Source organism: Ursus maritimus, unplaced genomic scaffold (assembly GCF_017311325.1).
Source record: "Ursus maritimus isolate PB19 unplaced genomic scaffold, ASM1731132v1 scaffold_25, whole genome shotgun sequence".
NCBI classification, from domain to species: Eukaryota; Metazoa; Chordata; class Mammalia; order Carnivora; family Ursidae; genus Ursus; species Ursus maritimus.
Genome location: NW_024425008.1, coordinates 14,323,259 through 14,346,459, shown reverse-complemented (window position 1 = coordinate 14,346,459; position 23,201 = coordinate 14,323,259). Strand labels below are relative to the sequence as shown.

The window sequence follows — 23,201 nt, the reverse complement described above, 5'->3', positions numbered from 1 at the left end:
GGGGCTCATTTTACTTTTTAGTTTTTGGTCCTTCAATCGATGCTGTTTTATAAAATGCAATTCATATTATTATTTTAGATTCATCATCACTTTTCAATTAATATGAAGGCCTGGATTCAATAATGTGAACCAAAGCACATAGTAGATATTTACACATTGACTCTAATTTGAGTCAACTATTACAGTTTTTGTTTTATAATATCACAATGTCGAACATTAAAATTTAAAATATTCAATTATGTTATTGTCAAATGGCATTTTTTTAGTGACAAGCTTCCCTGCACTTTCTTACATTGTATAATTAGATGTAAACCAATAACCTGAATTCCAATTAGAAATTTCAACTCTTTGCTGATCACCAAATAAATAAATTTTAAAATTTTATATCCCAAGGCTCTGCTATTTGCACCCCAGATTAACAGACTAACGGGCTGAGTCAAGCAGGTGTTTAGAGAGAAGGGCCGGTCGCAAGTGTCCTCTAACAGACAGTGCAGCAGACGGCCCAGGGCTGGCACAGGGCACTTTGAAGCACAACCCAGGGCAAACTAGGCTCTGGGGGAACTTGAAGACGTTTGTGAAATAGTCCCGATAGTTCTCTGCGGTTTCCCTCCAGAGCTGCAGGCCTCCGCTCAGATGGCACGAGGTGGCCCCTCACCCCAGGTGAGGGCAGCACAGTGGCTGAGCACTGGGGTGGGGTTCTAATCGCTTTGACTTTGCAGCGCTTCGTCCTTAGGCAAGAAAAAGGAAGGAAAAAAATAAAAACTGCTATTTTTACAAACTGGACTTCAGTCTTCATCTGCCCGGTTGGAAGAGCTAGGAGACCACCCTGCTGCTTATCACTATCAGAATGACTGTGGAGGCACCCAGGCTCCTTTTGAAGAGCCCTCAATATCCCCTCCAGAATTTCCTGTTTTCCGGATTTCCAGATCCCTGTCCTCCTGGTGAGCACCATACTCCATGAAGAAACCAAGGCACTGGCCAGGATCATGTGCCAGATAAAGGACAGTCCGTCTGCGAGCTCAGCCTGCAAATGTCTAGGCTGCTGCTTAACCAGGAGCTGGTCAAGAACATGAACAGGCACACGCACATGCACACGTGCACACGTGCACACACATGGGCACACACACACACACACACACTGCACGTGCATCACCCACACGTTTTGAGCTTAGGACAGTTGTTTAATCAAAGCTTTCTCAGAGTAGAAAACGATCCATTTCTGACCCCCTAGAACTATCCCTTAGGAAAGAGAAGGCTGGCCTCCTCCTCCTCCTGCCTTCCTACCACACTATGGGAAAGCCATACCTGTGAGAAGCCAGATCTCCTTTCCTTTTGAAGCTCCCTGTCCCTAGCTGAAACTGATGGTTTTCTTTTGCTCCTATAAACATAATTCATTGGCATCTATGTTCACAACGAAGACTATTGTTTCTATATACATTCATGCAGAATCCATTATAATACTGCACTCCCTTGGGACGGTTCTCAGCTCCTGGTAGTCAACTGAGTCCTAAGTCTTGTGTCAGGGCACGCCCGGGATAACTTCTGCAGGGAATACAGCCCTCCCCCGGGGAAGCCTCAGGAACCCTAACCCACAGGTCGCTGTAGGCCAAGCTCTAGGGTAATCGCTCCAGAGTTTCATATTTTCCAGTTGCTAATACAGCCTTTATCAATTGATTCGAAGAGACTTAATGCAAATCAGAAATCCAGCATGCAGTGAGAAATTCATTTCACTCATGCATAAATCATAGAGCGATACGGGCAAGGAGCATCCTGGGGAGGAAGAGGCTGGCTTTCATGTCACGGCGCAGTCTGCTGCTTTTTACATTACATGGGACCATGGCCTTGAAATGGGTCCATGCACAGCAGCAGGGACACTGAGCTGTTTTCATTTGTTTCTCCCGCAACATGGTTTCTTTCGCATGGTATTTGAAAAGCATTATTCACAGAATCTTTTCCCCGCCGGGGCCCTGGAGACTGGGATGCCCAGGGTGCTTACCTGCCACAAAATCGCCGAAGCCCACCGTGGTGAGGGTAACCACCACAAAGTAAATGGACTCCAGGGCGGTCCAGCCCTCGATATATCTGAAAATGACAGCGGGGATCGTCACAAATACAACGCAGCCAGCCAGGATGAACAGGATGGTTGAGATGACCCGGATCTTGGTCTGGCTCACTTGCTTTTTCTGGGAACAGCAAAGGAGAAAGAGAGAGGCAAGTCAGCTTCACCACCCTGGATTCAAAAGACAGAGGCACAGGAAGGACGGATTACGCCAGTGGCTTTTCACCTTTCGTCAGTCACGGGAGCTTTGGGAGACTCTGATGAAGGCTGTGGGCCCTCTCCTAGAAAAACGCACGCGCAGAAGTTTTCAGGTGCTCTAGGTGGTTCTCAGACCCAGTGAAGCCTGTTCGTGGACCCCAGGTCAGGAAACCCTGCTTAGGTCATGCCTCGAATGTCCTTGGTGTGGGTCCATGACCACAGCCCAGATGCTGATTCTAACTTCCTCACTATTACAAACAATTATTCCCCAAGAAGGGTTTGCTGCCAATTCTCACGTGGTAGGACTGACCCTCGTCCAGGAGGGCACAGGTTTGGAGCTCTCTGCACAGTGGCTGGCATGGACTTGGCACCTAGTTTCCTTTATATCAAAGGGAATGTGTGGGGGAAAAAAAAAACAGATGACCTGAAACAGACTAAAATGTTCAGAAGACAAGGAAAACAGAGCCACGCCCGCACGTATTTGAGACAGACTCTAACTGCTTCACCCTCCTTCCCTGCTGAACACACATTTTTGAGCCAGCGCAGTGGTGAGTTTGGGCTGTGTTATCCACCGGGGACAGACAAGAGTCCAAGTGAGAACGACAGGTTACTGTCTAAAATGATCGAAGCTTCGTTTCAGGCCAGCTTCCGAAGGAGCCAGGCGAGAGGCGAAAGCATTTAGATTGGGAACTAGACAGATGTCACCTAAAGGAATGGTGCCAATGGAGTCCAGACGTGGACGGGAGCATCACTGGTATTTGCCTAGAATGCACTAAAGACAACACTGGCATTGCCTCTGAGCTGAATAATCCTTAAGAGTCTTCTCAAAGCTCCCCGGACTGGCATGCAAATTGTCATCAGGGGGCCCTAGCACCATAACTCAACCAAAACCGTATAACGTCAGAGTGAACGGGCCTTCCCACATCGCCTAGACTGACTTTCTGCAAATATATACCACATGTGGGGCATTGGATAGAGGAAATCCTTACCATGTGCTCTGTTTTCTATTCATTGCCTTCCGATGAATTAGAAGGCAGAGAACCTCAGAACGTGGAGAGACCTTTGCATTCATACACTTCAACAAAAGCCAAGAGGGGTTGAGGGACTAGCATAAAATGATTTTGCTAATTAGAGGCAAAGCCAAGACTAGAATTCTGATGTGATTAACTCCCAGTCCAGTGCTTACTGATGGAACCAGACTTCAAGTTACTCAACAATTTCCCAGCTCACACAAAGTCGCCAGAGTCCTGGCCCCCCCAAATAACAAAGCCAACCAGACTAACCCCCATGAAGAACAGGCCATCCTGCTTCCCTTCTGGAAAGGAAGACTGAGAATAAAAAATTGTTACTGTGCGATCTGTCCAGGAATTCCTAAGCTTTGGTCACAAGAAATGACACCTCTCCCAGGTCTCTCCAGGACTGAGATGGTCAAGCAAGAGTCTTCTAAGGTCAACCGCTTGGATCAACCATGGAAATGCCAGTCAAGAAGGTGACTAGGCTTCGCTCCCTTCCATCCCCTCCTCCTTGACTGTGGGAGAAACGTCGGCGCAGCTTCTTCCCTGGAAAGTTCCAGGGATGCAAGAGTTGAAAAGGGGGAAATTCTACTGTCCACTCTATTCACACCTCAGAAACATTCAGCCCCACCTGCCTGGGGTCCTGGTCCCAGGTATGTTCAACACAGCAAAACGGAGGACTCAGTTCAACGAGTAAGAACAGTTAGAGTGGAGAACTTTTATTTGCACAAATCTATATCAGCATGATGTACACCCCCGTTCTGAGATCAATATATTCCCTAAAAATACACAGGAAAACCTAAGGAAATACAACCCTTCTTTCTGAAAAGCAGTCCTGTGCTCTAACTCCCAAAAGGGCACTCAGTGTATAAAATGGGGATGGGGAAAAATTATTTGATCCATGCTTTTATACCATCCCCTCCTCATCTCCTCAGAAAAGCCATCTGAAAAAAAAAAAGTGGTAATTTACTGATACTGCTGAAACTGCAAAATGAACGTTCCAATTATTTTTTTCATGAAAGTATCATGACAAGATAAGAGAACCACAGGAATGTCTTACACATTCCATGAATTTCCAGCCTGGACATTCTAGCAGGACTCAGTGAGGGCAGTTGAGCCCCTCTGAGAATCCAGGAATGTATTTATTACTAGCCTAGGTTTGTTTATAGGCATGCATACAAATCCAAAGCCCAAAAGGAGATTTCACTGTAGGTCATTAAATGAATCTAATTGCTGGCAACGGGAACATCATTCTCCCCTCCTCTATAACCCGTCCTCCTCAAACACATAATGAAATTAAATGTTCGTCAGACACTTGTTAAGTCATAAATTAGGATGTGAACACAACTGCAGTCCGAATGAGGCTGAGGTTGGCAATGGAGGGCTTGTAAGTACGTAGGATGCTGGAGACATTCCCGGGCTCCCCGCGGTGGGCAGAAGGGACGACAGCACAGGACAGGATTTGTTTGGTGGCAGGGAGGGAGCTATGTAACAAAGGTGAAATCATGGTGTCTCTGTTGGAGAGTTTATCAGCAAGGTAAACATTTCACCACCGTTCACCTCACCTCCCAAGGCAGTCCCCAAGGGACTTCTTCCAGATGTCCTAGGGTAATGCTCAGTAAATGCTTGGAGAATTCAATCATTGGGGTATTTTAGGGACTTAAGAAGTCAAGTGTCTTGCGTGTGTGTGTGTGTGTGTGTGTGTGTGTGTGTGTAAATGTGTATACCCATAGTTCACTATAAAAGGAAAAGGCATGAACGTAAGGTTTTAGCAATATATATTATTTTGGATACCCATGTTTTTGCTGCCCTCTAGATATTAAAACAGAACAAAAACAGTTACCTTAACTGAACACTTTTCAAGATGGAAGCACAAACTGTCTTACACGTCATCCCGTGGTCTTGGCTTCTTATCCCTGTCAGCACCGCAACTGCACACTACCACTTGTAAAAGGGTGTTTGGGAAATTGGAGTCTAAGGGTAGACGGCCTAAGACACATCCCATCCCCACTGCTATATGGCTGGGTGACCTCAGGCAAGTTTCTCAACCTCTCTGGGCATCAGTTTCTTCCCTTATAAAATGGACACGGAGAATCCACCTCACAGAATTATTTGGAAGATTAAATAAGTGTGTAAAAGCTTTGCACACTGCCTGCTAAGTGCTCAGGGATCGTTAATGATTATCGTTGATGTAAAGGTTCAAATCTCATCTCAGCTGTGGACAGCCCCAGATTTCATACCACGCTTAGCTATTGAGGAATGCTCCCTCCTGTCTGGCTTCAGATAATCTTCATTTAGCTTCAGGAAGTCACTGCTGCTTGTCCCTTCTTGGATACGTTATCTCATATAATTACCTCATTGTTAATGAGAAAAAGGTCCTCATTCTCCCTTGGTTCTGTGTTGGCCTGGGTGGAGCTCTCAGACGGTCTCAGCCCACAATCTTGAAAACTTTTTTATTTGCCTTTCCATTAATTTCCCCCTAGTTCTTTATCATCCTTCTGAGACCGCCAAGAATCGCAGATAATGTTTGCGATGTCAGGAACTAGCCGCAGAGAGGCACATACCTAGCTTTCCTTGCCCCCCTCTGCCACCTCCCCACCTCCCCGCCACTTACAGAAGCGAGCTGTCCTTCCATGGAGGGGTTGCTAAGCAAAATCACACTGCTTATTTACCGGTAAGCAGAGCAGCTAGCAAAAAGCTTTGTGAGAGCCCAGATCCGACTTCGCTCATGTGTTCCTGGGCTAACAAAACTGTTATCTGGGAAGAGATGGTTCGATAACAATATTTGGGCAGGAGGGAGAGGATGGCTGTGCACATCTGTCCAAACCTTTTTTCACACTTTGTTGATTAGAAGAAACGATGTGTTATTTCCTTCTTATGCAAATAGCATTATGCAAAACTATTTCCTGCTGCCCAATTGGCACTAACTGCAGGAATGTTCGAAGAACTCGAAACCCACCTCCTGTAGAGTTCATTCTGTTGTCATGACTCTATGTGAAATTATTCCAAAGAGCAAAACAAACTTCACAAACAGAGAGCAGGAGAGCCAGCTCTAAGAGCTCTCTCCTTTGAGAGAGGGATGTGTGTGCTGACAATCTCGGAAGTGTTTACTTGTTTCAGACCTCAGAGGACTAAGCCACACGTTCAACTCTCATTAAGCAAAATGCCCTCCCTGTGTTTGCTTGCTTCCACAATCTTATTTTAGAGAACGAGTATATTTCTATTCATTTGTGGGCTGGTTCTTTATTTCATTTTTGCCCCTCTAATGTCGTTCTCCTTTTCACTTTAATGTGATTTCTTAGAATTCTGAGATTAGCAATCCAGATTGTTGTGTCTGGCTGGGGAAATTGCTACTTCGTTGTGATTTTTAGCCAGAGCCTTGCAGATGTTATTTAATAATAAGGATACGGCAATAAAAATCCTAGGACAGGAGCTAGACGTGCAGAGCTCTCCTTTTGGTCTGGTTTGGTTTGGCTTTGTTGAAATGCAAACACATCACCATGGTAATACAACTGAACTGAGAATAATTTCTCAAAATGGAAAGATAATAGGAACTGCCTCACAGAAGAACTGACTTTATTTTCTGATATTATTATGTTTGCCACAAAGATTTCTTTTTAAAACGTCCAGTTCCAACAAAGAGTTTCAACATCACAGTGAATAGCTATGTAGCACCAACAATTCTATAAACTATGAGCAGAGCTGGTAAACACCATTTGCTATACTCTCCACAGCACACATACCATACACACACATTAGTGAGAGTCATGCAGCAAAATCTCCATGGAGCCTATGGAAAATGTCCTCCTCAAAAGCTGAAGACACAAATGTATCTTGTCTCTTTTCAGCTCAATAGCTCAATTCACACACACACCAAGTTTTACCTGAGCCACCCTGCAGCATCTCACAGATTACTGGCCAGTTCGGGGCTCTGCCTGTATCACCATGCAAAGTTTTTGAAAAAGCTTTCGGTAGATACAATTAAATTGTTTCTATCACTGCAATGCCAATGTAGGTACACCTGGGATAGAGGAAAGTTAAAATCCATAAATAATAAAAATTCTCAGCTGTTCCATCCTAGGAACACTTTCATGAAAATCTTTGCAAGTTTTCTGTTCTAAAATTCAGTGGCTTTGAATATTTGGAGGTAATACTGAATCGGAACAAAAGAGTTTGTGCTCAAAATACCACCCGTTAATTCACTCAGCCCATAATTTTTAAGGACCCTTTACATACCGGGGCTGTTCTGGTTGTAAGGGACACAGTGGTTTAAAAAGAGAGAAAAGTCCCTTTCTCGTGTACAGGAAGTCTAGTGGGTGAGGTGGGGTGGGAACATCGGAGTCTTTGGCTGACACAGTCTATGGCGCTGTCCATGGTGTCCAGCCCTGCTCTAGGTCTTGAAGGCAAAGTGTGGTACCTCATGACAGCCTACCGATTAAAAATGTCACCTGAGAGAGAAGAAATAAATATTTGCATAGCTCTGGTATGTGGAATACAAAAGCGGGCCAACTGTAATGGCTGATCTTTGGTTCTCTGTGAGTCAAGCCCTCAGAAACTGTGTCCCAGGGATTGGAACAACTCAGAGGCAATCACACCAATGTAGGAAACACCTACATGCAATCTTGGCTGAAGAATGGTCCTTCTCTTCAGCTGAGGTTCAAAAGGCAAGTCCATGGAAAGGAGGGGAGGATGGGCACACCTCAGGATGAGCCGTCTCAACAGAATAACTCCCGGCAACCCCAGTAGATGTCCCACCTAGCTGCTCACCCATCCAAATTCTAAATTTACTTTACCCAGATTTGACCGGCACAGGAAACAATGTCTCTGCCCCAAAATGCCCTCCCACCATCATCTACACAAGCATACAATGATAATACTGCAGTAACAATGCTCCAGACATCAGAAGCTGCCTCCCTCTTCTCCTCCCCCGGCCAACAGGGTCAGGGTCACAGTTCATTGGCCAAGCAATCCACAATAGCCAGGGAAACAAGATCCCACCCCAGTGCTTCTTTCTTGTGCAAGGGGCTCCCCCTGCTCTAACACACATGGCCTCTCTCCAGCCTTTCTCTGACCCAGGAACTAAAGCATTCTGCCTCTTCCCCTCCCCTCCTTTTGGGAACAAGCTGACCTCCAGAAGTGGCCTCTTGATCTTCTGTCTCATTCGGGGTCTGTTATTAAGAAACCCATTTTTCCACAGATATAAACCATATTCTCCAGTGTTGAGAAAATACAGTAACACTAGGCTTCAGTGCCTCATCTCCTTTGTCTTACTTCTCAATCAGTTCATACCTTGGGTGGCAAAAAAGAGATGCTATTTATTTGTCTCCTTCAAAGACCCCCAACATCTCAATTCTCCTCCCCACGGTCCTCCTGGGACCATGGTTTTTTGTGTTAGTGACAGCTCAATAGTTACTTCACAATGAAGGGAAGAGAGAGGTCAGACTGGGTCCAGTGGGGCAAGTTGTCCTCAATGGAAGGTGAGTTCCCTTCTTTAGACTGTAGCCGCCCCACCAAGGAGGAACACATATAATGAAAGCAGAAAGGAAAGAAATTACAACAGGCCTCCTACTGAGGGGTCTGTCCTAGAAGGAGGTGAAGAATGGGGGAAGTCATTAAGGAAGGCCAGGCCCTGGCTGGGGCTCTCTGAAGGGACAGGAACCTTCCACAGGGACAAGACACGCTGAGGGATGGAGCTGGGGAACCAACAGTCATAATGCAGCCAGTAACACACTGAGCAAAGTAAACAGTGCACTGTGGATTATCAAGGAGGCTTTGACTCTTTCTCATCCTTCCTGGCCATCTCCGAGCCAGGCCATTGTTCACTGGAACCAGCGTCCAAGGGTACCCAGGAAGTGTGGGAGAGAAGAAAGCCTTCATAGGCCCCTATCTCTCCATTCTCAGCTATGAGTAGCCCAGAGAGCAGGCCCTTGTGACCTTCTGGTGGGCTTCCCAGAATGCCTGTCTACATGCCCAGGAACCAAGATTAGTGGCAAAGAAGCATGCATTGTCTGTGGCCTATCTTGCCTGTTAGAAGATTTGGAGAAAGTCCCCAAGATCAGCCAGATCTAGGTCGATACCTTAAAAATGCACGTGGGTATCATTGAGTCAATACCTGTGCACATCCCTGGGTTTTACTGGGGATGTGGTAAGCAATCCCCTCCCCAAGAGTCATACCACGCCTTTCCTTCTTTCTAGACAAACACTTTTTAGTGAAAGCATACAGGGATGCTTTCACTAAAGCATACAGCTTCATAGAAAATCTTTCAGAAATTAATCCTAAACTAGGAAGCCCGGCATTGAGGCAACTTGATAGAAACATCCAGGTCGGACAAGATTTCTTTAGCAGAAAATTTTCCAAGCTGTGAATGGAGTAGAATTCTAGAACTTTTCTACTCTTTCATTCAGTAAATATTTATTGTGCACCTACTGAGCTAAATTCACTGATGAGCAGAACAGAACAGCCCTCCTCCCAGTACAGAGGCTGAGGTGTGCCAGCGACTCACTGTCCCAGCCTCCCCAGAGCAAAGACTCAAGCACGCAGCCCGGGCTCTCCCAACCACAGAGACATAAGTCAGACTCTGACCCAGACACTAGTGAGACAGGTGACAGACTTGATCTTGGAGTATCCCTTCTATGGTTTTCTGTGTGTTTTCCTCTTTTCTCTCTCTGGTATCCCAAAGGCTATCCCTAAGTGAGGAGCAAAGATTCCCAGAGGCATCCTTGCAGAACGACTTTCCTCTCTCCCACAGACTCATTAAGCCTGGGCTAGGGTCAGGGACAGAGAGCTGGCAGAATGGCCATTCAGCCTGGAGAGGAAAGAAGAGTGGAAGGGACTTCCTCTTCCTAGGGTCTTCCAAGTGGCCTTAGCAGAACCTGCTTCCTGGAGGGCCAGGGGCAGAGAGGGAGAGATGAGATGCAGAGGCGTCCTCCCTCAGCTCCTGTGCCCAGGCTACCTCGCAGGAGCCCTGGCTCCCCCTAAGTCTCCGGAACAGAGATTGAGAGACATGGACACTAAACAGGGTGGACGTGTGGAGAGAGAAACTTGCCCCCAGTCAAGGTGGAACCAGTCAGCACTAAACGGAAGCTTCCATGGGGGCAGTGAGGTGGCAGGCAGCAGTGGACACATCATCCCTAAAGAAGTAGGGATGTCCCGGGGCTGCTGGCCACAATGATGGGGTCATAAGCCACTTCCAGGGGCAGTCACAAGGGTGTTTCTAGAGGCAGCAACTAGGGAGGGCCTGGCATCCCTATGGTCAACGGGGCCAGCTTCTATCTGCTCCATCAGAAATGGCAGTGGTGGGGCGCCTGGGTGGCACAGTCGTTAAGCATCTGCCTTCAGCTCAGGGCGTGATCCCGGCGTTATGGGTTCGAGCCCCACATTAGGCTCCTCCGTTGGGAGCCTGCTTCTCCCTCTCCTACTCCCTCTGCTTGTGTTCCCTCTCTCGCTGGCTGTCTCTATGTCAAATAAATAAATAAAAATCTTAAAAAAAAAAAAAAAGAAAGAAAGAAAGAAATGGCAATGGCTTCTTCCGGAACCAGTCCTGTGGCATGATTTGGGTCATTGTTCTTGGCTGGGTACCTCCCAAGTCTGGTCTCCAAGACATGATATATAACTGCTTGGGCAATCTCTCCGGCATTTCTAAGTCTTCAGTAAAGTCTTGTGAGAGATGACAGCTAGTTTCGGCTGTGGTGTGAAAGGGGCTGCAAGCATTCCTGGGATGGGGAGTTAGAGAGAGAGCGATATCAGCCTCCTCTCTCGGGCTGGGTAGAGGGTCTGGTGCCTGCAGGAGGGGACCAGCAGCACTGCCCAGAGAGGCTGCTGGCCACAGCGGATATTGGCCACCCAGACAAGTGAATGGAGAAGACACAGGCTGCGGCCAGGACAGACACAGGCACACATCAGTGACAGCCCCTGCAGGCACCAGAGGGCAGAGGACCCCGGGAAGGGGGGCTGCGGCGGGATCTGCTGCGTGCCAGGGCAGCGGCCGGCGTTTAGACTAAAGATGCAAAGAGAAAAGATTCAGAAGCACAGTTATCGACATGCAAACGGTACGTCTCTTTGGACAATGGGTTTTCACGTGATTTTATTTTCTTCTTTGTACTCTGTTTTCCAAAGTCTCTACAATGGCCGTGCTCTTTGTCATCTTTGCAATGAAGGAAAAGGAGACGGCCAGGCTGGAAGCGAGAGGGGTAAGGAGGAGAAAAGGGAGAGAGGCAATGGGGACTGTGCTCCTGACCGCTGCATGGCTCCCTTGAGAAATCACACCGTCTTTGACAACACTGCTTGTCTTCCTTCCTTGTGGGAATGAGATGATGGCCATGCCCTTGGGAGAAAACTGGAAGAGAGAAGGAGGAGTCGATACTCCCCACAGGAAAGTAAAGTGAGGGGCCTTGTCTAAGCCTCCAGAATCCCAGGGACATTTGCCAACAGTGGCAGTGGCCGCTATGAGAATGTGGCCTTGTTCCAAGGCGGTAATTGCATCCTGCCTGCTGCCCTGCCACCTCCTCGTCCCACAGAACGTGGCCACCCCCTTCCTGAGCAAAAGTGCCGGGGAGCCCCACTGCCAGCGAGCACCCGCTGGCCCTCTCCGTCTTGCCTCTGATTCCAGCTATTTTTGCAGCTTACTCTCTAAAGAGAGTGAATCGTTTGCTGGTGCCCACAGTTCTGTTTCATGCTTCTGTTCTGTCTGCTGGGATGTTCTTCCCCTTTCTATGCTTGTCAAACTCCCGTGGGCTCCTCACAACACAGTTCCACTACTGCCTCCAGCAGAAAGCCCTCTGCCTTCTGGCTAGCGTGACCCATCCTTCCCCGGCTGCCTCTGCTCCTGGCGCGTTCCCCTGTCCTGCATTTGCTGTCCACCTACAGGCATGTCTCCCTGTCTTTGCAGCAAATACGCGGTGTGTCTTTCTACACTCGCTCCCTCTTTTTTAGCACTGAGGGAAAATAGGGGAGCAATTGTTTGAAGTAAGCTAATGTATGAAGGACCTAAAATAAAACTGTTCAGCCGGAAAGAGATAAACTGTCCTGACTTTGTAACATTGAATGCTAGAAGGGGCATATGTTACAGAGAGACACAGGCGCTGGACATACACACATACCACACAGTACGCATCTGCGGGATGGAACTGAATATCAACAGCACGGAACTGCCTCAATGGGAGAGCGTTGACTATCTGAACATGGCCATTTACAAGGATAGAAATTGTATGTGGGTATTCCTGAAGTTACACAAGAGCTCCCTGGAAGGTTTTTTTTCCTTACAACCCCATTTAGATTATAACACCGTAGGCGGTGACTGATAAATCTGTGAGATGTTTGTGGTTGTCGCACCAATCCGAGGGGCATTCCCGGCACGCAGCGGGAGGGGGCGAGGATGTTCAGACGTCCTGTCTGCAAGAGCGAGTGCCACGGATCAGACCATAATCCCAAATGTAGTGTGAGTTTTGACTATCCCACTGAGAAAAATTCATGTTTATACTTACGTGACCTGAGAACTTAACTAACTCCCTTTTACGTATAAACACACACACACAATTTTTTTCAGCATAATTTCAATATAAGCTGAATTTTACAAGAATATGACTCCAACGTACATTGCAAGAAGGCTGAATTTTGACTAACTGGAACCCTGCCGAGAACTGTTCTCCCTTTTGGAAAAGGACATCACGCGGGGGGGGTGGCACTTTCATCACTGGTAGGACATGCCTGAACTGACCCACGTCTGGAGCAACTGTATTCCACACGGAGATGCCAGGAGCTCACTGCTCTGGTGGCTCTCTGGGGGGTTTCGTGACCAACCGCCAATGACAGAAGCATATTGTTCTATTCTAAATGACCAACCCTTCATCTCTCCTTCATACCGCAGCTAGACAGTAGCACTGGAACTTGCAAAATTAGATGTGTGGATCAGCTGCACCCTCTATGAGATTCATTTCAATGTGGTAAATGGGCACGAAGGGATACTTGCTCTAAAAGGGGGTGTTGGGTATTACAGGGTTGAGAACCACTGGATGAAAGTAAACTGTACGTCATACTTGAGGTTGACTTGAAAAGTCTGTAGAATTATACTCACAGGTGTTGCCTGATGAGACAAAAGTCCCCGGTACACAAATACCATGTGTCGTGTGCAGGAGGCATTATCAGAGGACTGCTACCCTACGGACCACCCTTCCATCAAAATAATTGCACTTCAAAGGTTAAGACGGGGGCATTTTTTTTTTCCATTGACTTTCATTTGCACACAATGCTACTTTGGTTTCCATCTTCCATATCAAAATCTATGATAATGCCCATGCATTCACTCATCAGGTATGGATTACGTGCTCTGGGCACCAGGCGCTGTGCTAGAAACTGTGCTGAGGACGCAGACAGGACGGGGCCTTGCGGAGCTCTCGGGTTGATGGGGACAGCAGGCATTAAACATGTAACTCCAATTCGAGGAGATGAATGTTATTCTGGGGTGTACAAGGTGCTCTGGGAGTACAGGGTGTTGACCTCATTTAAAAGTCAGAAAAACCAGGGATGCCTGGATGGCTCAGGCGGTGAAGCGTCTGCCTTTGGCTCAGGTTATGATCCCAGGGTCCTGGGATTGAGTCTTGCATCGGGCTCCCTGCTTGGTTGGGAACCTGCTTCTCCCTTTGCCTGCCACTCCCCCTGCTTGTGCTCTCTCTCTCTGACAATTAAGTAAATAAAATCTTAAAAAAAAAAAAAGTCAGAAAAACCTCCCTGAAGAACTGACATTTACCCTCAGAGCCAGAGGACCATGGGGCCTCTCGGAAGCACCATCCATACGCCATGCAAACATCCGAAGAAGAGACCATGGCACAGTCAGTGTGGACACAGGCCCCCTGAAGGTTCCCCGTGGAAGCGGAGACATCGCCCCATATACAACCATCAAGGATCTCACTCCAAGACAGAACGCTAACTAAATTTTTTTTTAATTTTTTTATGAACTTTTCACAAAATATGGTTAGTGAGTTCATCTTTTTGTTGCTTCCCTCATAATAAGAGAAGAATTTGAATTCAAGACATTTCTAGAAATATTATTAAAACTAAAGGCATGTGATCATTTTTTTTTTAATGGAAAAGGGATAGGAAGCAACGTGCCCATTTTTCAGGCAGGGGGCAATCTCATCAACCCTCAAACTTCCCCCATAGTGGCTCCCAGAAGCAGGTGTCACATGTTTCTGTGGCCATCTGGACAGGTCCTCTTCCTCCTCTTCCCTGGAGAAAAGGTTGACAAGCCTCCAAAGGAAGGTAAAAGAGAAAAACACCTCATAGAAATACAGAACCAAAAGCAGCAGAGGCAAGAAGCAAACAGCGATGTCAGAAAAAGGATGAAAGCCAAAGAAAGTGGTAAGACCACTGCAAGAACGCCATATGGCACTGATATGTCTGCATTTTATTTTAAATGTTGATATTTGCTTTCTTGTTAGCTTTGGTGCCAACTCTGTTGCAGTGCTCAGTAAAATTCATTTTTAAAATCACACAGAAGCTCTCTGTACTCTATTCTTAAACTCATACATAAATTCCTATCCTTTTTTTAACTGCGCGCTATATATCCCCGTTACTAATTGTTCAAACAAAACTGCAACATGGTGTTAAATTGGAAGGGAAAGTCCTGTGGACTGAGCTGAGATGCCCAACACATTTGTTTGTGCCTAGGCCGCTAGAGGAGGTAACCAGGGTGTGGGGGTGCAGATAGGTAGACAGCCAAATAAAAAAACTCCTGTAGAAAGACTGTTGATGTTTCTATTGAATTCACTTCTGCTGGGACACCTGGGTGGCTTAGTCGATTAAGTGTCTGACTCTTGATCTCAGCTCAGGTCTTGATCTCAGGGTTGTGAGTTCAAGACCCACATTGGGCTCCATTGCTGGGCCTGGAGCCTACTTAAAAAATAAATAAAAATAAAAATAAAATAAAATAAAATACAATAATTCACGTCTGCCAAAGCATGGAAACAACTGACAGAGGAGACATCATTCCATCGAAGTGGAGCCACGGGGGCAAGTACATAGGATTCGAACATGAGAGACAGGGTGTTGTACAGCAAAACCTATCTTTCAAGGGTCTTTTTGGATATTTGGGGTCCAGGTATCTTTCGGGAAGGTCTGGGAACATTTTGATGCTTTATAAAAATATGAACTGGCCCTTGTTTTCAAGATCTAGTGAGAGCACACACCAGCTGAGAGGCGATTAGCATGTAGCTAAAATAAATCCTTTTTCATTCTTTGACTTTCCTTTTACTAGAATCTGTGTATGTGATGGGGCAGCATGGGCACATCTGCATATACATTTGCAGCCCATTAAGTGCAGCCAGGGAGACAGAGCACACACACACCCCCCCCCCCCCCCCGCCCAGACAGAACAGCAGGGGCACACTCAGACCTTCTATTTTCTTCTTTCTTTGAGTCATGGCCAAGGCATCTTTTCCTTGTAGGACAATGACTGACAATGAGCTTTGTCCCAGGCCCAAGCCCTTCCTTCTGTTACTGCCGTTCCCTAAACTCCTCCAGCCCGTGCATCTCCCAGCCCATTCCCAAGAAGGGTAGGACTAAGGGCAGCGTCAGCAAGCATCTCTTCTTCATTTGGGGTTTGTGGGGGTACTGCACGGCCTGCACACCCTGGGTGCATCAAAAGGAACCTGGTCATCTCCCCTTCCTCTCCAATCAATTCACAATCAGTAAGTATTTACTGAAGTATTTATGCCCCCAAAGTACTCAACACTGAGCAGGTCTGGCAAAGGGACAGAAAAAGAAAAGGCATCCAAGCTCTATATTCAAGGCCCTTATGCTTGACTTAAAAAGAACAACCCATTATTATGCAACATAAGACAGGTGCAGCACTGAACACGTGTGTGATGTCAAATACGCAAGCTAGAATTCACAAGTCCCGCCTCTGGGCTCCCATCGCAAACGGCATGCTTATTCTAACAGTAACAGCATGTACTGAGCGCTGACTGTGTGCGTATCAGGCAGGCTCTCAGGCATCAACTAAATACGAAAAGGGGGAGCTACTATTGTTACCTCATTTTTCAAATAAAGAAATGGACACAAAAACAGACACATAGATCAATGGAACAGAATAAAAGACTGAGAAATTAACTGACCACAGCTATATGGTCAATTAATCTTCAACAAAGGAGGCAAGAAAATCCAATGGGGAAAAGACAGACTCAACAAATGGTGTTGAGAAAACTGGAGAGCTATCTTTAAAAGAATGACCCTGGACCACTTTCTTACACCATACACAAAAATAAACTCAAAATGGATTAAAGACCTAAACGTGAGACCTGAAACCATAAAAATCGTAGAAGAGAGCACAAGCAGTAATTTCTCTGACATTAGCCATAGCAATATTTTTCTAGATATGTCTCCTGAGGCACAGGAAATAAAAGCAAAATTAAACTATTGGCACTTTATAAAAATAAAAAGCTTCTGCACAATGAAGATAAACAATCAACAAAACTGAAAGGTAAAAGAAACCTGAAAGGCAACCTGCCGAATGGGAGAAGATATTTGCAAATGACATATCTGTTAAGAGTTAGTATCCAAAATATATAAAGAACTTATAAAACTCAACACCCCAAAAAGAAATAATCTAATTTAAAAATGGACAGAAGAGCTGGGGCGCTTGGGTGGCTCAGTCCTTAAGCGTCTGCCTTCGGCTCAGAGCGTGATTCTGGCATTCTGGGATCGAGCCCCACATCAGGCTCCTCCGCTGGGAGCCTGCTTCTTCCTCTCCCACTCCCCCTGCTTATGTTCCCTGTCTCGCTGGCTGTCTCTCTCTCTCTGTCAAATAAATAAATAAAATCTTAAAAAAAAAAATGGACAGAAGACATGAACAGACATTTCTCCAAAGACGACATCCAGATGGCCAACTGACACATGAAAAGATGTTCAACATCCCTCATCGTCAGGGAAGCACCAATCGAAACCACAGATATCACCTCGCACCTGTCAGAATGGCTAAAATCAACAACACAAGAAACAACAGGTGTTGGCGAGGATATGGAGAAATAGGAACCGTTGTGCGCTACTGCTTGGAATGCAAACTGGTGCAGCCACTGTGGAAAATAGTATGGAGGTTCCTTAAAAAATTTAAAAATACAACTACCCTAAAATTAAGTAATCACATTACTGGGTATTTACCAAAAAATACAAAAACACTAATTCAAAGTGATATATGCATCCCTATGTTTATAGCAGCACTATTTACAAAAGCCAAATTATGGAAGCAGCCCAAGTGTCTATCGATGGGTAAAGAAGATGTGGTGTGTGTATACACACACACATACACACATATACATGATGGAATACTATTCAGCCGTAAGAGGGAATGAAATCTTGCCATTTGCAACAACATGAATGAAGCTAGAAGGTACAATGCTAAGGGAAATAAGTCAGAGAAAGACAAATATCATATGATTTTACTCCTATGTGGAATTTAAGAAACAAAGCACATGAGCAAAGGAAAAAAATAGAGACAGAGACAAACCAAGAATCAGACTCTTAACTATAGAGAACAAACCGATGGTTCCCAGAGGGGAGGGGTGGGGGATGGGGGAAATAAGTGTTGGGGATTAAGGAGTGTACTGGCTGTGATGAGCACCGGGTGTTGTAAGGAAGTGCTGAATCCCTGTATTGTACACTTGACACTAATATAAGACTGTATGTTAACTATACTGGAATTTAAATTAAAAGCTTAATTTAAAAAACTTAAAATTAAAAAATAAAAACAAATAATTTTTAAAAAGAGAAAGGGGCATAGCCCAAGGTCACATGGCTGGTAAGTGGTGGATCAGGGCTTCGGCACTGAGGCATGTGGCTTCAGAGGCAGCCTACCCAAGCCCCGGTCTCATCACGGACATCGGTCTTCATCTATGTCTGTTTCTTCCTGGGGAAGGAGTGTCTCCTGCTCATCGTCACATACCCCAGTGTTGAAAACACAGAAGGCATTATTTGATAATGGCTTATTAAAGTGACCAGGGGAGAGGTAGGAAGGAGCGGCCACTATGGGAAGCTGGAGAACGAAACATTACAAGGTGGATAAAACAGTGTCAGAGCAGCAGCAAGGCCAGGTGGACACCGGACGTCACCAGCATGCAGGGACCCCAGGTGGCCTGGCATTGAGCCGCCCTCCCTGCCGGCAGCTCTGCTGCAGGGCCGGAGCTGAGGAAGCATGATGGGGACAAGCGCAGGGACACAGATGGAGCTGAGGGTGGGAGGCTGGAGGGGCAGGTGCAAGAGGGAGACAAGGCACAAGGCACAGCCTCGCCGTTTTGCCTCCAGTGCGACAGGATGGCAGCCGTTGGGGCAGCCAGGACGGGAGGAGCAATCAGCTAGCCATTTACCAAATGCCGTCTCTGCAGCCTTTGAAAGTGGAAGAAAAGAGGAAAAGCAGAAAACAACAAGTGCTGGTGAGGATGTAGAGAAATTGGAACCCGTGTGCATTGCTAGTGGGAATGTAAAATTGTGCCACATTGTGGAAACAGTCTGGCAGGTCCTCAAACTGTTAAGCATAGAATTACCATATGACCCAGCAATTCCACTTTTAGGTATGGCTCAAAGGAACTGAAAACCGGGACTCAGATATTTGCACGCCTGCGCTCATAGCACGTTATTCCCAACAGCCAAAAGGTGAAGCAACCCAAGTGTCCATCAACAGATGATGGATAAACAAAAATGTAGTGTATACAACAGTGCAATATCACTGAGCCTTAAAAAGGAAGGAAATTGTGACTCATGCAACAACATGCAGGAATCCTTAAAGACACGATACTAGTGAAACAAACCTGTCACAAAAGCACAAGTCCTGCATGATACACTTACATGAGGTCTCCAGAGTGGTCAAATTCCCAGACAGAAAATAGAATAGCAATTGCGGGGGGGTGGGGGTGGGCGGGGGGAGGGTGGGCTGGGGGAGGGGAGAACGAGGAGTTAGTGTTGGTTGAGTACATTGTTTCAGTCTGGGAAGATGAAAGAGTTCTGGAGGTAGATGGTGGTGATGTTTGCACAACAACGGGAATGTAATTAATGCCACTGAACCAGACGTTTTTAAATGGTGAAAATGGTCAATTTCCCACAGTAAAAAAAAAAGGGGGGGCATAAGGAAAAATGATGAAGCAAGGCTCTGAAGTATCCCACTAACTCCTGGGGTTATCTTAAATGAGAAGAGAATTTCTTTGAAACAGTGACTATGGCCTGGGCAAAAATGTTAATTCCGTGGAGAAAAAGAGAACCCAGAATGACATGGAAACAGCACTGATTTGAAAAGCCAGTGTTGCTCAGTCCCTTTGTACTCAACTTTTTCGAGTATAAGAATCCCTTTTAAACATTAAAAAGAAATTCCTCAATACGCACACAATAGAATGTTTTATACACACCGATTGAATTCTTAAAATTTTTTTTTTTTAAAGATTTTATTTATTTATTTGACAGAGATAGAGACAGCCAGCGAGAGAGGGAACACAAGCAGGGGGAGTGGGAGAGGAAGAAGCAGGCTCATAGCAGAGGAGCCTGATGTGGGGCTCGATCCCATAACGCCGGGATCACGCCCTGAGCCGAAGGCAGATGCCCAACCGCTGTGCCACCCAGGCGCCCCACACCGATTGAATTCTTAATGATGATTCCTCCAAGTACATTCAAAAAAGGGTAGTATATACGTGAAGGAGACCTACTATTTATTCTTTCTACCAGCAATGTTTGAAGCACAAAAAGTAATTCTCTGATCTTTTAAAATAGAACCTCCGGCCCCTGGGAACCCACCACCCACAGGGTGAGAACCACAGCTCTGTGCTAACGAGAGACTAAAGCTCAGCAGTAAACTCCCAAGACACAGTACAAAACCATCACACCGAAAATGCTACAATGCACAGATGCAGCTCTTTGCAGAAAATAAAAAAGCAAAGCATTTCCCCCCAGAAAGACAAAGTGTATTTCCTCCAACAGGAACGTACATGTCCTGGGCTAGATTTAATCCGGGCAGCCCTGCCTTACACGGAGCTCTCAGAGCCTACTCAGCAGTATGACTATACTACGCCCTGTCGTGCAGTCACGTCCCAAGGGAGCTGCCTCTTTGGTGTGGGTGTTCCGAACAGTGGCATGCCTCTCAATGAGGGTGTCTTCCAAACAATTTCCCTTTCCTCGAGCAATGCGAAATTTATCAATGACTACTGACATAGTGTTACTTAGAAATCACGTTCCCTGCTGCCCTGGTATAAACATGCTGATCATATACCCAGCACCGTGATGGGCAGACTCAGCTCAACAAGGGAGTTTCTCAATTTTAATTTGTTGTAAGCTACACCAGAGTGGGTTATTACTTTCTTGACTCACAGAGGTAGCATGAGGCTAAATGTGTGTGGGGAAAAAAAAAAAAAAAAAAGCCTTTTTTTTTTACATTGACATATGTAACCAAAAAAGAGAAAAGAGTTCTATAAAAAGGCAAAGGATTATTAGTCTATTAAATCAGTGCCTTCCAGCGTGACCAAACTAGCCTGTGAAAATTGGTGATGAAGGGTGAACATGGGAAATCATCATCCACCTGTTAAGCTGGTTTTACGATACTAATAAAAATGTGATTCCTAATAAAATTCTTGCATTAAATCCATTAACTCAAAAGTACCTGGAAGTTTTATTTTTTTTTTAATATTTTATTTATTTATCCAAGAGAGAGAAAAAGAAAAAGAGATCACAAGCAGGGGGAAAAGTAGAAGGAGAAGCAGACCAGACTCTGAGATCATGACCTGAGCTGAAGGCAGACACTTAACCAACTGAGCCACACAGGCGCCCAGCACCTGGAAGTTTTAGAAACAGGTTACCATGTGGTAGATTTAAAGCATCGCTGGACTTGTGGTGGCCCCAACATGCAAAGATATAAAATGTCTTAATAAAACCCCTGAGATTCTAGAAAGTGATCATGTGCTTAATGGGCAAGTCCTAGCAGATAATGAATATCCGTAAAAATCTTGCACAGACTTTCCTCTATTGGGTGACCACTGAGGAAGAACTTCTTCCACAACATTTCTTGAGCTTAGGACTGAGTTAAATCCCCACTGGGAATCAAGGTCTTGGTGTTGGTTCCCTCAAACTCCAGATTCTCAAAACCATTGAAGCAGAATGTTGAGACAACTCAATGAATCCAGGAAAAGGAGAATGTGTTTGAGGGCAAGACCAGCTGGCTCAGATCACCAAGAGGCTTGGCTTCGAGCTGTGTGTTCCTCTTATTGTCCACACTGAGTGAGTTGTATGAAGTGGGGCAACAAGGTGGACGAACACAGAGTGGAGAATATCATCTGTCTGGCAACTTCTCTCTTGCAGGTGGCCCAGGATGAGGCAGCCGTTAGGACAGCATAAGCCTTTCTAGGAGCTCGTATTAGCATTAGTCACATAGCAGACATGAGCAAGGGGACATTTAAATCCTAGATGAATTTCCAAGAGAAGGGAACACCAAGAAACAGACATTTGCTAATAATGAACCAATATTAGGGAGATAACGCAGGTGCACAGAGAAGAATCAGAGACTAGTGTCCAATTCGAAGTATCAACAGATCATATGAAGCTGGAAAACCAGAACCCTTGGAAAGCAGAGAAAGACAGGGCCAACATTCACTTTTCTCAACTAGCCATTTTTATCTGTCCCCGGGTCTTCCTAAATCTTTCATGGAGACTCTTTTTTTTTATTTTTTTTTTATTTTATTTTTTTTTATTTATTTATGTGACAGAGAGACAGCCAGCGAGAGAGGGAACACAGCAGGGGAGTGGGAGAGGAAGAAGCAGGCTCTCAGCGGAGGAGCCCGATGTGGGACTCGATCCCGAAACGCCAGGATCACGCCCTGAGCCGAAGACAGACGCTTACCGACGCACTACCCAGGCGCCCCTAGACTCTTCTGAACTATCAGATGCCAACCTTACCTTACAAGAGAAAGAAGGAAGGAAGGATAGTGGAAAGACTAAGTCTATGCATGCAAACTGGGGCAGGGTCACCGGCTTTGGAATCCTTACTCTGTTGCTTAGGGGCTGGGTGACCTTGGGCAGGTCACAGAGCAGTCTAAGCATTCCAATCTCATAAGAGTAAGAAGATACTGGTCTGCCCGGGAAGGCTGTGGAGCAGCTCACTCTGGTAAAGCCCGCAGCCCAGGGTCTGGCATACAGTAAACTCTCAAAGCAGGTTAGCAACTCATCTCTAGACTTCACTACTGAGGTGCCTTAACCCTCAGTCTGACCTCGACCAAATCCCACTGGACAAATGACAAATCCAAGGCTCCCTACAAAGGTCCTACACGTAGAAGTTCATGAGTGATTGGCCACCTCTAAGTAACAGTCAGATTCCCAGAAGTTACCTGTGATCAAAGCTTGCCGGAGACGGGCTTTGTTAAAGCTACCTTAAAAATGTGAAAATGTTGAACACTATGTGGGCGGTATTTTAAGTAGCTATATTTTAGGCAGAGTTTGCAAGCTTTAATGTTTATTGAAAAGAGTGAAAATGCATTTTAAAAGCCATTAAAGCCTACAGTGATCTCAGATGGCAACAGGAAACACCAAACAGACACCAGCTAGCTACCAAAGATGAGTCGAAGAAGAGGAAGAATCATATATCCAATTAGTCCTTACAGGGTCCACTAATGACAGTGCTGAGACGGTTTGCCTGCTAAAAAAAAAAAAACAGCCAGAACAATCTATGTTTGTGTATATCATCAGGGTCAGGTCCCCAGGCATTTTCCCTCATTGGTGAGAAACGATCTTATTCCCAGAGCATAAAATTTCTAAAGCCCTCTTTACAGACCCATGCGAGACAGGAGAGCTCTGGGCAGGAGAGACACCAGCACTGAAAAACCAAGTAAGACCATTGGCAGGGACCCTGGAACGGGAGTGGAAGATTCAGCCAGGGGAGCAGAGCATGCACCTTGGGACCTGTGGGACAACTGAC

General features: G+C 45.9%; 1 protein-coding gene across 1 annotated transcript in view; it reads right to left on the bottom strand.

Moving 5' to 3' along the window:
• KCNK10 (potassium two pore domain channel subfamily K member 10) overlaps positions 1-23,201 on the bottom strand; it is a 121,209-nt gene that overhangs the window by 5,297 nt on the left and 92,711 nt on the right. Inside the window, exon 5 of the mRNA XM_040641576.1 lies at positions 1,997-2,183. Coding sequence (XP_040497510.1) covers positions 1,997-2,183 — 187 coding nt within the window. The remainder of the gene's footprint in view (positions 1-1,996; positions 2,184-23,201) is intronic.